Here is a 22,419-nt window from a genome sequence, read left to right as displayed (position 1 = left end):
TGCTAACATGTGCCTACAACAGTCACCTGCCTTTCAGTCTCAAAGTAATAAATCCAGAGGGAGGAACCATCAGAGCCATTCCCCTGCCCCATCCACATGCTGGGCTAGAAGGCCTCATGGGCCCAAGTCAGTGGCTAGAGGTTTTATAAATTATTATTGTGGTAGAGGTTTTATAAATTATTATTGTGGTAGAAGTGGGCATTGGCGGGGCTTATGACTGCACCAACATCATTATCTGCCCCATCCACATGCTGGGCCAGAAGTAAGGGCACTTGCTGCCAAGCTTGATATCTGAGCTCCATGCCAAGAACTCACATGGCAAAGGAGAAAGACTACTCCTAAAAGTTGCCCTCCGCCCTCTGCTCATGCTCCATGAGGCATGTGCACACATACATCACATATACAGTAAGAAGATGAATAAAGGTAATAGAGCCAGCCGGTGGTAGCACTTGGGAGGCAGAACCAGGCGGATCTTTGTGAGTTCAAGGCCCGTCTGGTCTACAGAGTGAGATCCAGGACAGGCACCAAAACTACACAGAGAAACCCTGTCTCAGAAAACAAAAACAAACAAACAAACAAACAAAAAAAGGCAATACAACAAAAGTAATTAAATTTTCTCAAGCTTTTAAAAAAAGTATTATTCTTTTTATTTAGCTCTTTTTTTTTTTCTTTTTTAAGGTAGGGTCTCATATAGCCAAGGCTGGTCCCCAACTAGCTGAGGATGACCCTAAATTCCTAATCCTCCTGTCTCTATCTCCCCAGTGATGCATCTCACAGGCATGTGCCACCACACTCAGTTCCCAAAAGACTATTCTAGAAGACAGAAAATTGCCTTATATAGTCATAAATTGCTTCACAACCTTTGGCCAATGACAGACATATACTGTCCTTTACGATTATATCACCTATCAAATGCAGTAGCCACTTAGTGTGCCACGATCACAAGTCTCCTAAAGACACATTTCTCCAGTCTTGGTAAGTGACATGTGTCTGCTGGTGACTCCTCAGAGACCCTCCCACACCAAGTCATCTCCATGTTGTTCCTTCCTTCCTTTTTCTGAGAACTCTGAGATCCACCTGCCTCTGCTGGGATTAAAGGCGAGAGCCACACATCCAGCCAGCTTCCATTTCTTTATTTTGAACAAACACCAGTTTAGGGAAGCATGTTGACCTGAAATGGCTGTAGCCAACCGGTCTCAGCTGCGTCTGGAGGTGCCTGACGGAGCTGACGGAGTAGAAGCAAGCAAAAGCTGGATACGCTCCTCCCTCAAGGAACAAACCCCAAGGAGCACAATCAGATTCATTCCTCCAAAATGTCATTCATTTAAGGAGACAGGCTAAGACACTCATCAAGCATAGGACACAGGTTCTACCTCCAGATCTGGATGTCTGTGTGCCACCACAAGGGGGCGCTGCCTCCAGAGGAAGGCTGCAGCTAAGGCTGGCGGAACTCTACTGCCCCCCTGTGGAGACTTAACAAGGGCCATAAACAGCCCTTATCGGTGTCTTCCTGTTCCTTACTGCAGACCTCTTAACTGACAAACATTTTTGTACTACTTACAGACTGTATCTGGAGAGCCTGGGAGAGGGCTCAGTCAGTAAGGTGCTTGCCATGAGGATCTGAGTTCAGATCCCAGAATTCCCACACTCCCCCAAAAAAGCTGATGTAGCCTCACTGCTCGGGAGGCAGAGATTAGAGGATCCTTGGGGCTCCTCCAGCTGATTCCAGGAGCTCCAGGCTCAGGTTCAGTGAGAGACCCAGCCTCAAAACACACACACACACACCCAGGCTCAGGTTCAGTGAGAGACCCAGCCTCAACACACACACACACACACACACACACACACACACACACACAAATAGTATGCTTGTGCACCCATACATACACATAAATCATATTGAAAGTTGGGTGAAAGGTGGCACACGCCTTTAATCTCAGCACTCAAGAGACAGAGGCAGGTGGGTCTCTGTCAGTTTGAGGTCAGCCTAATAATCTATATAGAGAGTTCCAAGACAGACAGCCAAAGCTACGCAGGGAGACCCCCACCGACCCCGCCCTGCCTCAAAACAAAAATTAAAAAATAAAAAAGCAAAAACAAGCAGGTGCCTCACGCCTGTAAATCCAGCAGGACTGAGGTAGGAAGAACCTCAGGAGCTCTAGGCCAGCCTGGGGCACAGAGTGAGTTCCAGGTTAGCCTGGGCTAGAGTAACACCCTCTCAAGAAACTGAAATAGGGACTGGAGTGACAGTTCAGCAGTTAAAAGCACTGCTGCTCTTGCAGAGGACCTGGGTTCGAGTCCCAGCACCCACATGTGGCTCAGAACCCTCTGTAACTCCAGTTCTACCAGGCACACATGTGAAGCCCATACCCGCAGGCAAAATACCTACACACATAAAATAAAAATACTAATTAAAAAATTAAAAAAGCAAAAGCAGCCAGGTGGCGGCAGCGCACGCCTCCAGCACTTGGGAGGCAGAGCCAGGCGGATCTCTGTGAGTTCGAGGCCAACCTGGTCTACAGAGTGAGTTCCAGAACAGGCACCAAAACCACACAGAGAAACCCTGTCTCGAAAAACCAAAAAAGAAAAAGAAAAAATTACATTTGTAATTTAAATTAATAAAAGAGCATCTGACTTTTCCAGCTAGGTACTTAGGTCATCCCTTGAGATATCACCACTGTCCTTCCATTTCCTTTACTTATGAAAACTGATGGCTGCTATTAGTGGGCCAATATGGACAATGTGGATTTAATGTTTGCTGAATGGATAAATACCGGCAGAGAGACATACAGGCTGGCCTTGGCTCTGGTACCACAGCCCTCCACAGAGCTAAGAGGAAGATACCACCCCAGCCCCCGCCCAAGAGACACATCCCCCCCCAGAGTCCCGTACCTAAAGAAGCCTGTCTTCAGGCCGTAGTTCCGCAGGATGCGTTCAGTGAAGGCACAGGTGGAGCCCTAGATAGCGTTGGGTGGGGTGAAGTGATGGTTAATACTGATTGGAAAATGGGCAGCACCTACAGTCACCCGGGAGACACGTTTCTGGGCAGGTCTGTGAAGGAGCTTCTAGACAGGGCTGCCGGAGGCAAGCCGAACACCAGCATCCATTAATTACTTCCTGACTGAGGATGCAACTCGATCTCACGCCACAGTGGACCATATGCCCCAGGACTTACAGTCAAATAAACTTCTTCCCTTACATGTTGGACAGTTTCCTGTCACCTTCACGTAAGCTAGACATCTGGGAGGGGACCTCAACTGAGAAAACACCTTCGAAAGATCGGGCTGTAGGCAAGCCTATGGGGCGTTTTCTTAATTGGTGATTGATGTGAGAGGACCCAGCCCATGGTGGGTGGTGCCACCTCTGGGCTGGTGGTCCTAGGTGCTCTAAGAAAGCAGGCTGAGGGGCTGGAGAGATGGCTCAGCGGTTAAGCGTGCTGACTGCTCTTCCAGAGGTCCTGAGTTCAATTCCCAGCAACCACATGGTGGCTCACAACCATCCGTAGTGAGATCTGGTGCCCACTTCTGGCTGCAGACAGAACACTATATACATAATAAATACATCTTAAAAAAAAAAAAAAAAAAAAAAAAAAAAGCAAGCAGGCTAAGCAAGCCATGAAGAACAAGCCAGGAAGCAGCCCCTCTCCATGGCCTCTGCATCAGCTCCTGCCTTCAGGTTCCTGCCCTGACTGCTTTTGATGATGAACTATTATTATATGGAACTGTGGGTGAAATAAACCCTTCCCTCCCCAGGTTGCTTCTGGTCACGATGTTTCATCACAGCAATAGTAGCCCTAAGAAGACACCCTAAGTTGCTATTTGGTAGCAGCCCGTAGAAAAGCAGCTAATAAATGCGGACAGGCCCCAGCCCACGGGGACTGCTCTTGGGTTACTTTTCTTACCTTTCCTTTGGTCCCAGTGACGTGGATAATGTTTAGGCTGTTTAGGTCCTCCACCTACAGCAGACAGAAAGGTCCCTGCCTCAGGCACAGGGCTCCCCAGCAGAGGGGGCAGAGGTGTCCCCAGGATCTACTGCCTCACCTGCAGTCCACTCCGTACCAGGTACACCTCCATGGCTTCCAGCTGCGCCTGAGGGTCACTCCGCTGACGCTTCACCTGCTCCAGGTAGCTGGCATTGGTCTGCAGGGTGTTGAGCATGCGCACAGCATCCTGGCAACCATAGTCCTAGTTCAGTGAGGGTCCTTAAGGACGGCGGTGCTCAGGCAACAGTGACAAAGCCAGGGCGAGAGGCCTGTTATACCAGTCCTGCTACCTTGGCCTACACTTACTTGGTGAGGAGGGAACCCTGGCATGTTCCCAGTCCTGGCCAAGATGGGAGCCCCGCCCGGGGAGTGCCAGGCAAAGCTGGCAGGACTAACGGGCCTTCATTTCCTGAGCTGCCTTCCCGAGCCTCCATGCCCCCAGCCTTGACCCTCACACCCCCTGGGCCTTTGTCCTTACTCATTCCACCACTACACTGGGCACCCATTGGGCTGGGGCAAGGTCCACAGGTATCTAGGGACTTGGAATTCTGGAATTCCTTAAGGCTCTGGAGTTCCACATTCTAACCCCAAGACAAGACGATGAAAGCAATTAGATCTTGAAGAGGAGGAACAGAGGGAAGGAAGATGTGCCCAGGCCATCCAGCCAGAACCCACAGGTGGGCACAGCCTCAGGAGGGAGCGGATGGGGGTGGGGCCAGAAAATAAAAGGAGAGAACTAAATCAGAGGTATTTGAGGATTTAAATCCGGTCGTGCGTGTGTGTGTGTGTGTGTGTGTGTGTGTGTGTGTGTGTGTGTGTGTTTCAACTATATCTACATTCTTCGAAGTCCGTGCTCAGGTAGTTCCCTCGGGCATCAGACCCACGTCACCTGCCCCCTTAGCCTCAAGGCTTGGCTAGAAGCCTCACTGCCCTCAAACCGGTGCCACCTGCCTGGCTAACATCAAGTTCTGGCCACTGACAACTGAACCCTGGCACAGCAATCTACAGACATTTTCTGTTTTCTAGATTCTTGGTCTCTTATCGCCTCTTTTCCCGCCTGTCCACCAGCCAATTCTGAACACCTGGATTGCCAGCCTTGAGTCCTGGAGACCCCAGCTCCTCCCGAGTATTTCCACTCTGGACTCCAGACTCCTCCCTTCCCCCTCATCCCGCACTGCCAGTGCAGACTCTGGGGTCACTGCAACTTCTGAAACTCAATTCAGACGCTGGGCGACCTGGCGTAATCACCAGCGCCCCTTCCCTCTGCAACGCACACCCTAGGAATTCCCAGATCCGGCCCCCTGACCCCAACTTTCTGGTTCCCTGTCACCTCCCCTGGACTCCGGGATGTCACCGCCTCCCTAACCCCGCAACTTCAGGATCCGCTGTTCCCAGCAGCTGGCGGAGCGCGGAGCCGGCTCCGGTCTAGCCCACGTGTCAGTGCGCGACCCTGTCCCACCGCGGGTCAGAAACCTGATACTCCATGCCGGGCTCCTGCGGCGCGGGCCACGCGCTCAACCACCGCCGCGCCGCGCCCTCGGCCGTTGCACCACGCGCAGAAACAGCTGCCAGGGACAGAGCCGAGCGCAGGTGGCTCCGCGCCCACGACATAGTCCTGATGCCACTGCCAGCTAGGCCTGGGCCGGTGCCGCCCCGCCCCGCCCCGCCCCGCCCCGCCCTGACGCGCCTCTGGGATCCACCAATCAGAGTCTCTCAAGGCCCCCCGGACCAATGAGAGTCGGCGCCCTATCGCGGCCATCTTTGTGAGGGGCAGATCGCGGGCCACTGCGCGGCTTTCGCCGTGCTTCTGAGGGCGCACTGCCGGGAAGGGTGGGGTGGGGTGCGTAGAAGGGGACCTTAAAGGGACTGCGCACCTCCAAAGTTCTGAGCCGCAGGTCTTAAGGACTTTGCCACATATCCGAAAATAGCCACGCCGAGCCAGCAGCCCTCGGTCCCTGCTCCAGGCCAGCTGGGATAGAATTACAGAGCTGGCAGACGCCGGTGGTCAACAGTTCCCAGCACCGAAATGTCCGGGCTCAGGCACAGTGGGGATGTGGCCTTTGCGGTCAAGAATCTGACGCCTCTCCCGAGGCCCCTAACGCACTCTGAGAAACCTAGGAAGACTTCCAAGAGGAATGGCACCCTTACCGAGGCCTGCGGGGTGCAGGAGAATTTCCAGGCTAGAAAGGGTACAGTGATTCAAAGCCTTCTATTGGGTTGGACCGAGTTGCTCCCTGGATGCTCCGGTCTGCAGGGCCTTGGAGCCTGTACAGAATGTGCATTAGGGCTGGAGTGGTTAAGAGCACTGGCTGCTCTTCCATAGATCCAAGGTTCAAGCTGAGTCACGGTTCAAGTCCCAGGACCCACACTGCGGCTCACAGCTGGGGACACGCCTACTTCTGGCCTCCAAAAGCACCAGATGTGCCCGCACACAATGTAGTGCACAGACTTGCAAACACACACACACACAAAAAAAAATTGGAGTAAATTTGGCTGGCTAAAATTAAAATGGCTTTAGGGAGAGGAGAATGATCGGATTAGCACTTTGTAAACTCCCTGGCAATGGACAGTTGATTTGAGAGCAATGGAGGGGAGGGGAATACTCAGTAATCTCACCTAATTGTGGGCGAAGAGGCCCCTCCATTTGTGGAAGGCACTGGAGAAAAGGCGGCCCTTGGATCGATGATGGGTTTTCAATATCTTCCGCTTTCCATCATTGGGCTTAAATATTTAGCAGGGATTGTCTCTTGTTAAATAAACAAGAGATGTTTGGGGAGGAGTCTGGACTTCGGCTCTCTGAACATGCTGCTCGACTCAAATGCACGGAGATCTGCTTGTGTTGGGTGTTGGCCTCCTGAGTGCTGGGATCAAGGTGGTCGAGTGTGTATTTCAGGGAACAGCTTCGCTCATTTTGGGCTCACTTTCCTCTCTGTTTTTCTGTGGGGTTCAGTCTATAACCCAAGTGGACTTGAGACACCATAGCTGGGCCAGGCTAGTCTCAAATTCTCTTATGCAGCAAAAGATGACTGAACTCAATCCTCCTGCCTCCACTTTCAAGTGCTGAGATTACAGGGCTGGATGACAGGCCTATAGTGCCCACCTGGTTTTACATCCTGCAGGGATCTAATCCAGCACCTCATGCAAGCTGGGCAAGCCACCTGCCACTGCCCAGTCCTCCAAGGATTTGGTTTGTTATTTGAGACAGGTCTGGCGCACCCCAGGCCTTCCTCTAACTGCCTGTGTAGCTCAGAGTGATCTGAAACTCTGATCTTTCTGCCTCCACCTCCCGGGTGCTGGGATTACAGGATTTTGCCACTTCGCCTGGCTTTGTCCACAGGTGTATTTCAGTGAGCAGCCTCACCCATTCTTAGCCTACTTCTCAGTCTCTCTATTTTTTCTACGGGTCTCAGTCTGTAACCCAGGAGGACTTGAACTCAAGATCCTTCCTCTATCTGCTGACTGGTCTGACAGCCCTTGTGAGCCAGTTTTAGTTTGTTTGTTTGTTTGTTTGTTTGTTTGTTTTTAATCTTCTCTCTGCCAATCACAAAAACACTTTGTGCCTCTAGAAGTGTGATTAAGAGGCAGAGCTTCAGCTGGGCGGTGGTGGCGCAAGCCTTTAGTCCTAGCACTCGGGAGGCAGAGGCAGGCTGGTCTCTGAGTTCGAGGCCAGCCTGTTCTACAGATGGTCCAAGATGGCCAGCGATACACTATAAAAATATAATATTAGAGTAAAAGCATTTGTGCACCTAGTTCTGTCCTGGGGTGGGGGTGGTATTTTTTAACTGTCAGATCTGTAAGAAGTGACCCTGGAGTTGTGCAGCAGCCCAAGTGAAGGCTGCTATCTTCTGCGGAGTGAAGAAGAAAGTCCTGCTTGTCTACGGTCCTGGCTGAGCGAATTTCCATTCCTCTCGTTTTCCTTGTTTGGTCGACTGGGCTTTTGTTTGTTTGTTTGCTTTATTTTGTTGTTTGTTTATGATAGGTTCTCACTAGATAGCCTACAGTGGCCTGAAACTCCCTCTGTAGCCCAGGCTTGCCTCTAACTCTAATTCTCCTGCCTCAGTTTCCCAAGTACTGGAAATGCATCCAAGGTTCAAGGAATACAGTTATATGCCACTATTCTCAACCTAATTTCCTTTTTATTTTGTGTGGGTGCTTTGCCTGTATTTGTGTCTGTGCCAGCAGAGGGCAGAAAGGGGCAGGGGGTGGGCAGATCCCCTGGAACTGGAATTACAGGCGGCTGGTTGTGAGCTGTCATGTGGGTGCTGGGAATTGAACCCAGGTCCTCTGGAAGAGCAGCCAGTGCTCTTAACCGCTGAGCCGTCTCTCCAGGCCCAAGTTCTTTTATCTTTGCCATGTCAAAGCAACAGAGGGGCTGGGATCTGGCTAAGCACTAGAGCGTTTGCTCTGTAGACAGCAGCTCTAACCGGAAACAGAAATGCAGACATGGAGGACAAGACACTGGCAATTCCGTGGATCTACACTGGTATTATTCCACTTGTAGCAGGGAATAGTAAGTGGTATGCCTGGGCCTTGAGCATGTCACCTCTACCCTAGACTTGAGCCTATTCTGCTGTCCCCCAGGGCAGGTTTCATGACTTTCCATGTGTTTATTTTATTATTTTGGCCTAGGTCTCATATATCCCACAATGGCCTCTAAATCTCCATGTATTAAAGCTGCCTTGAACTCCTGGATCCGCCTCTTCCACCTGGAAAGTGCTGGGTTTACAGGCATGCATCACTATCATATCCAGTTTATACACGCTGGAGGTCATGCCCAAGGCCCTCTGCACACTAGGGAAACACTGCCAACTGAGTTTTAGGCCCAGCCTTCAATTCCATTCACAGACCGCAATCAACCCTGTACAAGCAGACTCCATACCATACGGCTTCCGTGGACTTTTCCTCCCTGGTGCTAGGGTTGGCACACACATGTGCATGCCGTAGCATGTCCTCGGAGGTCAGAGGACTACTGCAGGAGTTGGTTCCCTCCTTCCACCAGGTGGGACCTGGGAACCAAACACAGGTTGTTAGGCTCGGGGACAAGCGCCTCAGCCACTGAGCCGTGGTGCTAGCCCATCCACAAGCCTTTCTGCCCAGGATCTGCTTCTGGGCTGTGTGGGATGTCGAGGTCCCTGTGGCTGATCTGCCTCTCTGAGCTGTGGAGTACCCTGAGCTGTTTCCACCCCTGGCTAATCTCCTGTGGGCTGCCTTTAGGCTGCTTCCTGTATTTTGCAGTGATGCAATGGCATCATTTACCTTCCTTATTTCTGCCCCGAGTGAGCAGAGCCTAAGACTAAGAAGTGAATGACTAGGTCAAGGGTGACTAGGTCAAGGGCCATTTGCAGCACACATGCTCACACATATTGCTTTGTTGTGCCCAACAGAGGAGACAGAGGAAGTTTCCTCACTCCGGTGGCTCCTTCCCATCCTCATATCCTGATGCTTGGCATCAGCCGCCTCAGAACCTTGTGTGAACCAGAGACTGTCCTCATTCTAGGGGGGGGGGGGCGAGAAATTGAGGATCGGAGAGATAAGTGAGCACACCCAGACTAGCTCGCTAACATCTACCCTTGTTCCTCCCACCACCTGTCTGCTCCTCCAGTTCTCCCTGTGTTCCTGGGCTTGCTGTGGGACTCTAGAAAGCTGCCCCCCACCCCCATCTCTGATTAATTTCCTCCACAGCAAGACGAGGTCTGAGGAAGCAGTCTAGCCGTCCCTTCCTCACCTGGGTCTCTCTCTACACCTGGAATACTACAAAGAACCAGGACATTCAAACTTATCAGCAGGTGTGCACGGAAGCCTAGCATCCAGAAGTGGGGTGCATCTCTGTACCCCCAGCACAGACAAGGACCCTCCATGTTCCAACATCTACACCAATGACCTACAGAGAGCCCCGTCCTTAACGAGTTCCACATCCTCGGCAGGCCTTAACTGTGAGTGCGGATGAGTTCCAGGAGCACGGGCAGTTAGCTCACCGATGGCTGCAATGCTGAAGGAACCGTCTCTCTCCCTCAGCAACCGTTACCTGAACATGGGCTTCCTTTGGCCCTGCAATCGTGCCTTCTAGAGTGACTGGAGGAGGCAGCTGGCCTTCTCCCAGAACCCCTTGTGCATCCATCTCACAGAGCAGGTGACATGGATAAACATGCCACGTGCCCTCCTGAAGCCCCTTCTTCCCTGGGCTTCCTGCCACCTGCTTGCCTTCCTGTCTGTCCTAAGGGTGCACTTGGCTGGTCTCATCTCTCTGTTCTTTGTTATCTCAGGCCTCTCTGCCACCCTGGCATCCTATGTCCCAAGTCTGTGATGACTTCACCATGCCACAGGCTTAACTGTCCATCAGCCTCCTGGGCTCTTGCCCACAATAGCCACAGTATCTTAAACTGGCCATTCTCATGGCAGTACCTTCTGGAACTGCCGAAGCCTGCTCAAGTTGGCCCAGGCCAACCCACCTGAAAAGCATCTATCTATCCATCTGTGGAGCCACTCCGAGCCACAGCCAGGTCTCACTCTGGGTCCTTACGCCAAGCTCCACCGTCCCCAGGCGCCCCCTCCAGAGTCCATCCTTTCCCTCCCAGGTCTATCTCGCTGTCTGTCCTCTGCCCTCTAAGTTCTCACTCTTAGGGTAGTTGAGGCCTGTGCGGTCCACATCCCTTATGACAAACTCCACGCTCTGCTTCTCCCTGACGTGGACCATCACCCAGGCCAGTTTGCTAATGCTCACACTTAGTGGTCACTGGGCACCAAAACGGTTTAATCCTGTTAGCAGCCTGGACTATGGTCATTTTCACTGCATAGAGCAGCAAACTGAGGCACAGGATGTGGTGATGTATTGTGTACCCTAATAAAATTTGCCTAAAGATCAGAGAACAGAACAAACCACTAGGTTAAACATAGAGGCCAGGCAATGGTGGCACACTCCTTTAATCCTAGCACTTGGGAGGCAGAAATCTGTCTGGATCTCTGTGAGTTCAAAGCCACCCTGGACTACATGAGATTGACTCAGTCTAGGAGAGAAACAGAGCCAGGCAGTGGTGGCACACACCTTTAATCCCAGTGGGAGATAAATGGGATCAGAAATGGGTTCTTGGGAACCACACATTTTTAACCCCAGCACTTGAGATCTCACGCCTTTGCTTGGGAAGCACACAGGCCTTTAATCCCAGCACTAGGAAGGAATTGATTTGGCTGGGTGGAGAAAGGTGTATAAGGTGTGAGGAGACAGGAACTGAAACTGAAGCTTTTTGGCTGAAGCTTTTCAACTAAAGGTTTTTCGGCAGGACTCCTTTTGGCTTAGGACTCAGAGACATTCAGTCAGGGGACTCGTGGAGTTGGTGAGACGTGGCAGTGGCCTGTTCCTTTGCCTCTCTGATCTTGCAGCATTTACCCCAATATCTGGCTCCAGGTTTTTTTTTATTAAAAGACTATTTAGTAATTCGTGTTACAACAGGAGGCCACTCACCCAGCCTTGGGTCGCATAGAGAATGAAGACTGTGGGTTCTTCACATTGGTCTGTCCCTCTGGCCTGGATCATTCAAGTTTGCATGACTGATCTCCACTGTTGCGGGACATTCGCTCCTGTCACCTGCCAACCTTTTGTCCCTTTGGGATTTTGAAGCATCTGGTTGTATTACCATTTCCAAAGAAATACTTCTCTGGGCCAGGGGAGATGATTCAGTGGGTTCAGTGCCTGCATTTGAGACAACTGACCCCACAGCACCCGGGAGGCAGAGGCAGGTGGGTCTTGTGAGTTGGAGGCCAGCCTGGGCTACAGAGTGAGTTCCAGGCCAGTCTCGGCTACAGAGTGAGATCCAGGCCGGCCTGGGTTACAGAGTGAGATCCAGAGGAGGTGGGGAAAGGAAGCGCCATCCCTGAATCCCTGGCCTGCACCCTGTTTATTTATTGATCCTTTGTGGATTTTACATCATACTTTCTGATCCCATTTATCTCCCTGTCCCCTCCAATCTACCCTCTGCTCTTGGAACCTCCGCCTGCCAAAAAACAAACAAAGCAGAAACAAAAACAAAACAAAAAAGACAGAAGAATCTTGTTCTGGAAGCCTCTTGAGTCAGTTTATCCTTTACTGGCCTGCACTTTGTTTTTGAAACAGAGTTTCTCTGTGTAGCTCTGGCTGTCCTGGAACTCAATCTGTAGACCAGGCTGGCTTGGAACTCACAGAGATCCTCCTGCCTCCGTCTCACGAGTGCTGGGATTAAAGGCGTGCGCCACCACCGCCTGGCTGCAAGTTCTTTCTAGACATGGTGCGGCTCTAGGATGAGTGCACGTGTCTTGCCTCATGTAACCCTCATGATTGTTTCTGAGGAAGATTGTGTTCTGAGCCCCATTTCCCAGGGAAGACAGTGACTTAGTCATTTACAGGCTCTATCCCAGGCCCTAGCTGACTCCTGCCCCACCTGCTCCATGTTGTTAGGTGAGGTCACTGCAGTCACCTGCTCAGTGGGGATCAAGCCTTAGCTGGGGGTCTCACCTGCCTCCTGTAAAACACAGGTGACACTACTCTGCTCCTGAGATCCCCGAGACTCCAGTGTCGCCTAATAATACACTGGGCAGGGCTTCTGAGGTCCCTGTAAAGTGGAGGTGTGCAGTGAGCAGGGTTCCTTACATCATCTGCTCAGGAGAGTGTCTGGTGACAGGGCCTTCCCTGGGGGCTGCCTCATCCTCAACCCTGGAGGCCTATTTACCCACAAGAAAGTAACACAAGCACCACCAGGCTCCTGGGATCTCCTACCTGAAAGGAAGCGGCCTTAGATTCGCCAGCACTCCCTGGTGGACCTTTCCACGCCATGGTTGCTTCCCTCCAGGACTTCTCCATCCCAGGCCAGGACCTGAGCAGGCATCTGACACTCTTCATGACCCGGTCCCCTGCTCCCCTAGTGGGTGGGGCACTAGTGACTCACAAGTTGAGGTGCCTCTGGCCACGCCAGCTCTACCCATCTGTAGTTGGACTGCAGGCCCTGCTGGGAGGCTCCCAAGGCCTCGCTCACCCTCTCCACCAGGGGCGGGTTTACCCCATAGGTTCCCGCTCCATCCTGAGCACAGCCCAGTAACCTTCCTGGGTGTCCTGGCTGCTCTGTCCACTACAGGGCTAGCTGGACTCCCCTCGTGGGTTAAATAATAACTAGACGGAGGCTAAAGGTGAGCGGCAGGAGGGGTGGGTGGAAAGAGGGGTATGTGGGAAATGGCCAAGCCCTCGGGGTGGCCTTCCTGCCCGGGGAGACTGGCTCTGCCTGGCTGCTTCTAGCTGTCCTCGTCACACCTACCCTTGTAGTTGGACCCATTTGGTTCTTGCCCCCCCAGCAGATGAGTGGAGCCAGACAAGGGAACGCAGGGTAGGCATGGGGGTGAGGTGACCTTGACCAAGTCCAAGTCCATTAGAAGAGAGGCCTTGTTTTTCCAGCTCCGTCAAAAAATGAAAGAGCCCCCAGACTGCAGGGGCATCAAGAGAAGAGTCCAGGGCTTCCTAGTGTTTCCGTAACTCAGTCTTCTGTGTGTCAGATTAGCAGAGCTGACACTGTCTAGGAGCTGGGAACAAGACCCGCGCCTCCCTCCACAGATGGGGACAATGCGCATGTCACGTCAGGGTATCAGGGTTGGATGATGAAGCAGGCCCTCCCTGCGGTGACTGCGGAGGAGAGAGGGATGAGGAAGGGGCAGCTTAGCCAGCTGCTTCTGGGACTTTACAGAAACGTGAAGTTGGTGTGTGCGTGGGCTGTGTCCATCACATCGCACAAGGTCAGAGAACCCGGGGCTCCGTGCGTGACTCAGTTCTTCCTCGTGAACGGAACTCAGGTCAGGAGGGTTGGTCGGTCGGGGGTTTCACCAAGCCACGTCAGCAACCCAGGAGTTTAAGGCCTGCGTCCTGCGTTATCACATGGGTAAAAACATTAACTAAAGGAGCAAACACAGACACATGGAAGGACAGAGCCACACGCTTGCTCTAGTTCAGAAGGCTGTGGCCCTGGCTTGTCTGTGCCAGCCTCACCAGCCTGAGGCTTTTGCTTCCACACCAAACCCTGATTCCCTCAGCTGCTCTGTACTTCCTTTCCTCAGTCTACATTTTGAGGGCATGGTGTGTAGTGGATGAGTGTGCACACTTACACTTGTAGGTGTGTACATTCACATGTGTGTGCTAGTGTGTGGAAACCAGGGGTTGACAGGTGTCATCCTCAACTGCTTTTGAGATGGAGTCTCTCATTGAACCTGGAAATCCCTGATTCAGCCTGACTGGCCAACAAGCCACAGAAACCCTCCCTTCACCTCGGCGCTGGGGTGACCGGCAAGCACCGTGTTCTGTGCGGGTGCTGGGGTCGAACTCAGGCCCTCACACTTGTCCAGCAAGCACTTTACTGACTGGGCCATCTCCCCTGTCCTTCCTTTTTTGAGTCTGAACCTCCTGGAGCAGGAGTTCCAGGGGGATAGGGTAGGCCCTTGCTGTGTACCCATTCATAAACAGCCCTGGAGCTAAAGCCCAGGCTGTTCCCCGCTCCCGCCATTTCAAGTCTGCAGTGTCTTGCCCTTGAATCAAGTCTGAGGGTTTATGAGCCAAAGGGCCCTTGGCCCAGCCGCTCACCACCACTGCAGCTCACAGGACAATTGCCAACACCAAGCCCAGTACAGTGAGGTATCACCATATTTTATTTTATTTTATTTGTACTGAAATGTGATTTTATTTGTATGTTAATAAATAAAGTTGCCTGGGGGTCAGAGCTAATAGCAAGCCATAGCAGAAGCTGGGCGGTGGTGGTGCACGCCTTTAATCCTGATCACACAACAGGCAGATCTGTGTGTTCAAGGATACAGCCAGCATGGAGACACTCACCTTTAATCTCATTACCAACCACAGAAGACCTGGAGGTCTGTACAGACAGGCAGTGAGGTCATGTGGTTGGGTTTACAACCAATGAGAAGGCAGAACAGAAAGTCTATATAAAGACAAACACACAGGAAGTAGCTCTCTTGGCTGAAGAGGCTAGCTGCAGCAGTGAAGGGTAAGGCTCTTAGCTCTTGGGCTTTCATCTTTGCATTGGCTCTGTGTTATATAATAGATGGTTACTTCTCCAGTGGGGCACTGCGGATTTGCCCTCTGAGGGTGAAAAGTACTGTGGAAGGTACCCAGGAGGGGAGAACAAGACAGCCCCCTACAGTGTTGGGGGGTAAAGAATCAAGACAGTGTCCTGGCCGACCAAATCCTGGGACAAGAGCTGAGGATTAAATGCAGAAAATACAGCTACTTACTGGAAAAAAAAAAATAATAATAATAATAAAAAAAAAATCAATCGACTTTTAATTTTAACCAACAAAACTGCATCCAGGAATGTCTCTGAACTGAAGAAACACGATAAAATTATCCCTTTGAAGAAACCAAGAGTTCTCACCAGCCCCATGCTCCTGAGGTCTATGCCAAAAGTAGCCCATTTTTGAGGTGCCTCTGTCCCTCAAATTTCTCATGCCCAGGCAGGGCTGGGAATGGTGAGGGGGCTGTACCCTCCCTCCCATCATGCAGGGAGCTCTTTAGAACGTCGTCACAGTGGGTGAGTCTCTCCCACCTCACTGCCTGTCCAAGCTGAGACCCTCCAGAGAAGGGCAGGCAGGCTGGCCCTGACACCCTCCAGGTCTCGCAGCCAATGTTCCACTCCAGTCCACTCAGGCAGCCGTTCCCAGCGCCCAGGGTGAGGAGAAAATTTACTAGAGAAAAATCTCAAACGTCCCATCATGTCACAGTCCCAGTCACACAGCAGAGGAGCAATCCTCCTCCACCACCTACGAGGAGCCCTGGCACCCGCCTCAGAAGACGCGCTCAAATTCCGTCTGGTTGGTAGTAGCTGGATTTCGGCTCTGGTTGGTGGACTGCTGAGTGATCTGGCTGCCCTTCCGCCGTGGTGGTGCCAGGTACTCAAACATAGACGTCAGGTGGGTCGACAGCATGCCCTTGAGGTCGGAGGGCATGGGGTCTGACCAGAAGAAGTCGTGGTTGAGCGCGTCGTCACTGTCAATCCGCTGTGCGGGGTCGAGCACCAGCAGCTTGTCAATGAGGTCCAGAGCATAGGGGTCACGGACGTAGGCCTTCAGCCGGTCCTTCACCTTCCGCTTCTGGCCCTTGACCAGTTCCAGCTTTTCAAAGAGCTCATACTTGTCCACATTCGGCCACACCTGAGAGGTGCCGAGGAGAAAATAGGGTTGGAGGGGAAGAATGCTTATCTAAGCCGCCGGGCTTTGGATTTGCTAAATCCACCTCTCCTTCACGCTCCCTGACCCCCCTACCCCAAAGAACCAGATGTCTTCAAGATGAAAGCAGTGGTCAGGCCGGGCGGTGGTGGCACATGCCTTTAATCCCAGCACTCGGGAGGCAGAGGCAGGCGGATCTCTGTGAGTTCGAGGCCAGCCTGGGCTACAGAGTGAGTTCCAGGAAAGGCGCAAAGCTACACAGAGAAACCCTGTCTCGAAAAACCAAAAACAAAAACAAAAAAAAAGCAGTGGTCAATCCAGATGTGGCATATTCCTAGTGTCTGGGCATTTTTTACAAGTCACTGGGATAAGTGTACCACCCCTGCTCAAGGATATTCCTGCTCAGCAAAAAATCTAAAATCTCATGTGTTATAAGGCTTGGTCCCGAGCTGGTGGTTCTATTGGAAGGTGGTGGAAACTTCAGGGAGACAGAAGCCAAATGGGAAAAGGTATCCTAGGAGGCATTTTGAATATTGTTTGGTGGTGAGCCCCTGCTCTTCTGCGTCCTCACTGCCATGACCACACCTCTGCTCGCCTGTGAACTCTGCCAGGACATTTAGCAGCATCTCAGCACCAAAGCAAAGGGTAAGCAACATGGGCTGAAGCTTCTGAACAAAAGCCAATCTTTCCGCTTCTGTTCCCTGGCACTGACCCAGCAACAGAAAGCTAATACAACGCCCATAACCAACAGGCTCAGCAGTGAGACAGCGTCCATAAGGCCCTGAGCGGCAGGCCACATCCTCCATCGACCAGCCTCTTCTCCATGAAGGATTGACTTCACTCTTGACTACTGGCCAGAGGGACCTGATCTCTGCACCCCTAAGACCATTAAGCTGGCTACGTACCTCCGGGGTGATGGAGCCACAGAGCTGGCTGATGAGGGCAAGCTGGTGCTGCTCCGTGTTGCCCTGCATGATAGGGCTGCGAGTCCACATCTCTGCCATGATGCACCCAGCACCCCACAGGTCAATGGGCGGGCCGTAGTCCCGCTCTCCTGAGAAGAAGAGTGTACCAGGAGGGCCCTTTAAGCCCCAGGGCCTCCTGAGACTCTATGTCCCAGGGCTGATGGCTCAAGAGGCCCCGGCAATGGAGGCTGCGGCCAGGTAGGTACCCGGCCCCTGCCACCCTCTGCCCGCTCGGGAGTCCTCACCGAGCAACAGCTCCGGGGGCCGGTACCACAGTGTCACCACTCGGTTGGTATAGCGGTTGGGCTGGCTGTTCTTAGCTAGGCTGAATGCACGGGCCAGCCCAAAATCTGCCAGCTTCAGGACCCCATCCCGGGTGATGAGCACATTGGCAGCCTTCATGTCCCTGTGCAGGATCTTCAGGGAGACACGAGAGCTCAGTCAGGTTTCACAGGGTCCTTCAGTCCCAGCCACACAGCTGTAAAGGACAGTGGCACCCCCAGTACCTCCAGCCCCCACCTTGTTCCTGTGGATGTAGTAGAGTCCATTCAACAGCATCTGCATCACCCTCTTGATCTCAGACAGCGTGAACTTGACTAAGACGTTGCTCAGCAGCCCGGCAAGGTCATGCTCACAGAAGTCAAACACCAGATAGATACTGCCCTTGCAACGGTTATAGGGGGAAGCTGATACAGAATGAGTGGGGGAAAAATGTCAAAGACCATCACCCACTTCACTCTTCCAGTCAACTCCCAACCCTCCAGCCCACAGCCACCCATGAGAGGTCACGAAAGCACCAACTCCAGTGAAAAAAAGATCAGAGGAACCTGTGTGGTAAATCTGAGCCAGGAGGAGGCAATTTAAGCCCATCTACTTCAGGGGTGGAAACAAAGCCTTACTTGGTAAACCTCATTAGCTCACAAGATCCAAGCAACACACCTTTGGTTCGACAAATCTCAATTAGGTTGACCACATTCTCATGTTTTAGGAGCTGTAGAATCTTGATTTCCCGCAAGGCTGTGATGGGGAACTAGGGAGGAGAAAGAGGAAGCAGTCAAAACCGAGTGTGCAATAGACCAAGGAACTGGCCAAGGGTGAGGTCTACACTAAGGAACAGAGGTTGAAAGGGAGGTGAAGAGTATGGTTTCTGTCTGTAATCCAATCTCATTACCCAGGAATCACAGACCGCAGAACTGCCCCCAGTTCAAGACCGGCTGGGTTAAGATCCTGCTTCAAAGTATAAGTACAATAATATGAACATCTCAAAGAGCTGCTAGATTTTACCATCTAAATCAGGCTGGCTTTGAACTTGTTTGTGAACATCCTTATCCTTCAGCCCAAGTGCTGGGATTATAATCATAAACTTCTACGCTGGGCTAGGAATTTATTTCAGAGAACCCAAACAGGGATAAAGTCTCAATCACCAACACTAGTGGGTAAAGATCAAGAAACTTCCTGGAACTAGAGATAGCCGAATGGTTAAGAACACTGGCTATGACCAGGCCTAATGACCCATGCCTTTAATCTCAGCAGATGCAGTTGGATCTCTATGAATTCAAGGCCAGTTTGGTCCACATAGTGAGTTCAAGGATAGCCGGGGCCATGCAGAGAGATCCTGCATCAAACAAACACAGCTTATATATAAAGACCCCGTTTCAAAAACAAAGAAACACACAGACAAAAAACACTGGCTAGAGGACCAAGGTTCAATTCTCAGCACCCACATGGTAGCTCACAACTTTTTTTTTAACTCAAGTCCCAAAGGCTCCAACACAGCTTTCTGGCCTCCTCAGGCATGAGGTAAGCATGTGGTGCAAAGATATCCATGAAAACAAAATACTCATGCACATAAAATAAAGTAAAAAAGTTTTTTCTTTACCAAGAAAGTGGTTGGGAAGGGACAGCAGACTTTCAAAACATAGCCTTGAACTTAATCGCCTTTTAAAAGGCCTGTGCACCCATTTTAAGGCCTCTCTTCACACAAAACAAAAATTAAACGTTAAGCTAAAAGTGTTAAAAAAAAAAAAAAAAAAAGGCGTGACTTGCCGGGCAATGGTGGCCCAAGCCTTTAATCCCAGCACTCAGGAGGCAGAGCCAGGCGGATCTCTGTGAGTTCGAGGCCAGCCTGGAACTACAGAGTGAGTTCCTGGAAAAGGGCAAAAACTACACAGAAAACCAAACCAAACCAAAAGGCGTGACTTCTGGAGTCAACATGCACTGCATGCTAAGTACAGGCTCCCCTCACTTGGCCCCCGCCAAACTTTGCCACTTAAAACTCAAAGTGGAAAGCCAAATTCCTTGTTACATGGAAAATCGCAAAATAGTAGGTATAAATAGAATCTCAGCACAAAACCCTTTGAAGCAGGAGTGTGAAAGGCGACACAGTCTGGAAGGCCCGCCCAGTGGCTCATACTCACCCCCTCCTTCTCATTCTCCATCAACACTTTCTTCAGAGCCACCTTCTGGCCCGTCTGACGGTGCTTGGCTTTAAACACTTCCCTGCAGGCACAGAAGAAGACCCCAGAGAATCCATCAGGCGTTTCCGCGGGGCTCGCCCCTCCCCCACGCGGAGAGGGGCAGCGGGAGACCAGACACAAGGCGGGGCGCGGCCTGGAGCTCCCGCACGCCGCTACTCTGCACCCCGTGTGCCCCGTCTCCCTCCCTGCCTCTGCGCTCGCCCCTCGGCCCCTGCTCCGTCCCCCGGAGAGGCTCCCGCAGATTCCGCTCACATTCGGAGCGCCTCTCGGGAACCCGGGAACCCCACCCCACCCCCATGCCGGGCCTCAGGCTCCTCCCCGCTAGCCAGCTCGGGTAGGCCGGGACCGTAGCGGCGCGGCCTAGCGGGGCCAGGCAAAGGCCGGGGAAACAGAAGCTCCCGGACCACCTCGGTCCGGGCCCCGGACACCCCGACGTCCGTCCTGGAAAGTACAGGTCCTGGGCTCCCCGCCCCACGCGACCTAATCTTACCCGAAGGTGCCTTGGCCGATCTTGGCGAGTTTCTCGTATTTGGTGACCTCATCGCAAAACGGGCATTCCACTGAGTCGTACTGCTTGGCCATGGCCGCCTCCAGCGCGCCGCCGCCGCCCCCAGCCGCAGCTCCCGCCGCTCCCGGTCCCGCCACACTCCAGGCCCCTCCGCGGCCGCGCCACTTCCGCCTCCAAGGCCACTTCCGGCCTCGAGGTGCCGATCCCGCCTCTTCCGGTCTCCGCCCGCCGCCAGGCCCCCTGGGACTTGTAGTTCCCGAGAGGCCAGGGGGAGCCGGAGCTGCAGAGGAGCCTCCGCCGCCGCCACTACCCCCGCCTCCGCCGCCGCCGCCAGTGCTGTTGGCGGCTCCGATCGGGGGCGCAGGGAGCCGTGGCGCTGGGGCTGGGGCTCGCGGCGGTGCGTCCCGCTGCATTGGCCCGGGCCGCGCTGCTGCCGAAGCTGCTGCCGCTCTGGCTCCCGATCCGGGGCCAGCCGCAGTGCCCTGCTCCTCCTCCTCCGACGGCGCCGCCTCCGCCGGGCTGCGCGGGGCGGCGGGTGGGGGGAGGAAGGCCTGGGGAGGGGTGGGGGCGGGAGCTCCCTGGCCAAGCGCGGCCCGGGGCAGCCGGGCAAGGGGGCGAGACGGGAAGAGCCGATGAGGAGGCGGCCCGAAAGCCCGGGACGGGGCGCGTTATAAAGGGGGAGGTGCCCGTCCTGGCCTCCCCTCCCCCTCTGCCCGCCCCCTCCCTCCTCCTCCCACCCTCCGCGGCCGCACCTGCCGCCGCCGCCTCCCGCCCACCCGCTCCCAGTCCAGCGTCCGCCGTCGGCGCGTCACGGCCAGCAGCCCCTCCTCTGCCTTTGGAGGTGGGGCCCTGCACTAGACACCTGCCTGCGGCGCCCTGCCGCGTGCCTCAGTTTACCCCCTCCCTCCAATGCCAGCTGCCACCGAATGCCCCTTCTTCCGGGGCTGAGAATGTGCTCCGGGTGAGGCGAAGGCGGGAAGTGCCGAGGGAGCGGCCTGAGCCCCTAGGAAGAGAGAACTGCCCCCGCTGCCACCTCCGTCGTCTCAGCCACCCGCCGTTGACATGGCAACTGACGGCCGCCAGGGGGCGCGGCGACACTGGAGGCGGAGAGCGAGCAACGCTCAGGCCTAAACCCTGGATCTTGTGTTATCAGGGAGGCAGGGATGAGACCCGAGATCCGCCTTCTCCGAGCTGCTCCAGAGCTTGTCTGTCCTGGGTCAGTCATCGCAAAAATAGTTAACATTGATCCAGCACTCCTGTGTGCTTTGGAAATGCTGGGCGTTCCGGTTGAATCCTGAACCAATCCTGTGACCAAGGTTCACTAACCCATTTTACAGAAGAAATTGCAACGCAACTCAGATCCGAGGTTGTCTGCTCAAGGTCGCACCGTGGCAAGGCTGGCTTTAGCTATGAAGAGGTTTCTCATGCTTCATTTTTACAGTGAGTTTGAAGCCCGGTGGCCTTATGTAGGCGATACCCACTGCTCACCCTAAGACCCTTCCAGTCATACCCTCCTCCACCATCATCTTCCTGTTTCCAGGAGCCTCCAGATGCAAGCCAGCGAAGCCGAGTTTTCTACCTCCCCAGTCTGCCCCCTTCTTTCCATCAGCTCCTCTCCCAAAGATGGACCCTGAGTCCTGCTTCCCCCAGCCTGGCTTCTCCACCTGTCCCACTCCAACCCGTTCCAGATCATTCTGAAGTCTGCTATGTCTCCTTCTACAGTCTTGAAATTCTGAGTGTGAAACTGAGGATCCTTCCAGCCTTTACCTCCTGGGCAGAGGCAGGGCGGATCTCTGTGAGTTCAAGGCCAGCCTGGGCTACAGAGTGAGTTCCAGAAAGGCACAAAGCTACACAGAGAAACCCTGTCTCAAAAAAACAAAAGAGAGAGAGAGAGAGAGAGAGAGAGAGAGAGAGAGAGAGAGACCAGGGTCACGTTATATAGTCCTGGCTGGCCTGGTGCACTGCTTTCCAGTTTTATCCCACATTGTCTAGGCTTGAAGCATCTTGGAAAGAGGAATGGTTTTGGTGACCCTGGTGTCCAGGAGTACCTGCTGTGAGACGGGTCCTGCCAAGGAGGCCTTTCAAGGCACTCCACAGGGCCAGCCGGGCTTCCCGAAATCAAGCTGCATGTCAGGGGATGCCCTGGAGCCACCTTCAAGGATCCACTGCTTATCTGAAGTAGCAAGCAGGGAGGGGAAAAGTCAGGGACAAGGGAGTCATTTCAATAATTACAATTATAGAAAGAAGTGGCTGGCCCTAGACAGCCCTGTGTGGTCGTTGTCTCTGTTGTCGTCTTTTGCAGAG

General features: G+C 53.2%; 2 protein-coding genes across 8 annotated transcripts in view; both read right to left on the bottom strand.

The window, feature by feature from the left end:
• The window catches only part of Fpgs (folylpolyglutamate synthase), a 20,907-nt gene extending 7,825 nt beyond the window's left edge, over positions 1-13,082 (bottom strand). For 2 of the 7 annotated variants that reach the window (XM_028884737.2, XM_028884738.2), the window contains exons 1-4: positions 5,456-5,625; positions 4,041-4,169; positions 3,902-3,955; positions 2,893-2,957 (exon numbers count right to left, since the gene is read on the bottom strand). In XM_028884737.2, coding sequence (XP_028740570.1) covers positions 2,893-2,957; positions 3,902-3,955; positions 4,041-4,169; positions 5,456-5,593 — 386 coding nt within the window. In that variant the 5' untranslated portion in view covers positions 5,594-5,625. The other 5 variants (XM_037204548.1, XM_037204550.1, XM_037204553.1 and 2 more) reach the window with 5 other exon arrangements.
• A 2,176-nt stretch (positions 13,083-15,258) lies between these two features.
• Positions 15,259-20,565, bottom strand: Cdk9 (cyclin dependent kinase 9). The gene is made up of 7 exons (XM_028884739.2): positions 20,098-20,565; positions 19,548-19,629; positions 18,070-18,160; positions 17,650-17,816; positions 17,376-17,547; positions 17,071-17,219; positions 15,259-16,150 (listed from the first exon to the last, which is right to left on the bottom strand). The coding sequence occupies exons 1-7, from the start codon at positions 20,526-20,528 to the stop codon at positions 15,785-15,787; spliced, it is 1,458 nt and encodes a 485-aa protein (XP_028740572.1). The 5' UTR covers positions 20,529-20,565; the 3' UTR covers positions 15,259-15,784.
• Positions 20,566-22,419: the final 1,854 nt, after the last annotated feature.

The sequence above is a fragment of the Peromyscus leucopus genome, chromosome 4 (assembly GCF_004664715.2).
Source record: "Peromyscus leucopus breed LL Stock chromosome 4, UCI_PerLeu_2.1, whole genome shotgun sequence".
Lineage (NCBI taxonomy): Eukaryota > Metazoa > Chordata > Mammalia > Rodentia > Cricetidae > Peromyscus > Peromyscus leucopus.
This window is presented reverse-complemented; position numbering and strand designations above follow the sequence as displayed.

Bases quoted from the DNA above. Each gene is read 5' to 3' on its own strand.
- Cdk9 (XM_028884739.2), bottom strand. From the start codon at position 20,528: ATGCAGCGGGACGCACCGCCGCGAGCCCCAGCCCCAGCGCCACGGCTC. The intron at 17,817-18,069 runs GTGTGTTGCTTG...ATTCTGTATCAG, and splicing joins TGAGATTTGTCGAACCAAAG to CTTCCCCCTATAACCGTTGC. The intron at 16,151-17,070 runs GTACGTAGCCAG...GGCACCTCTCAG, and splicing joins GTGGCTCCATCACCCCGGAG to GTGTGGCCGAATGTGGACAA.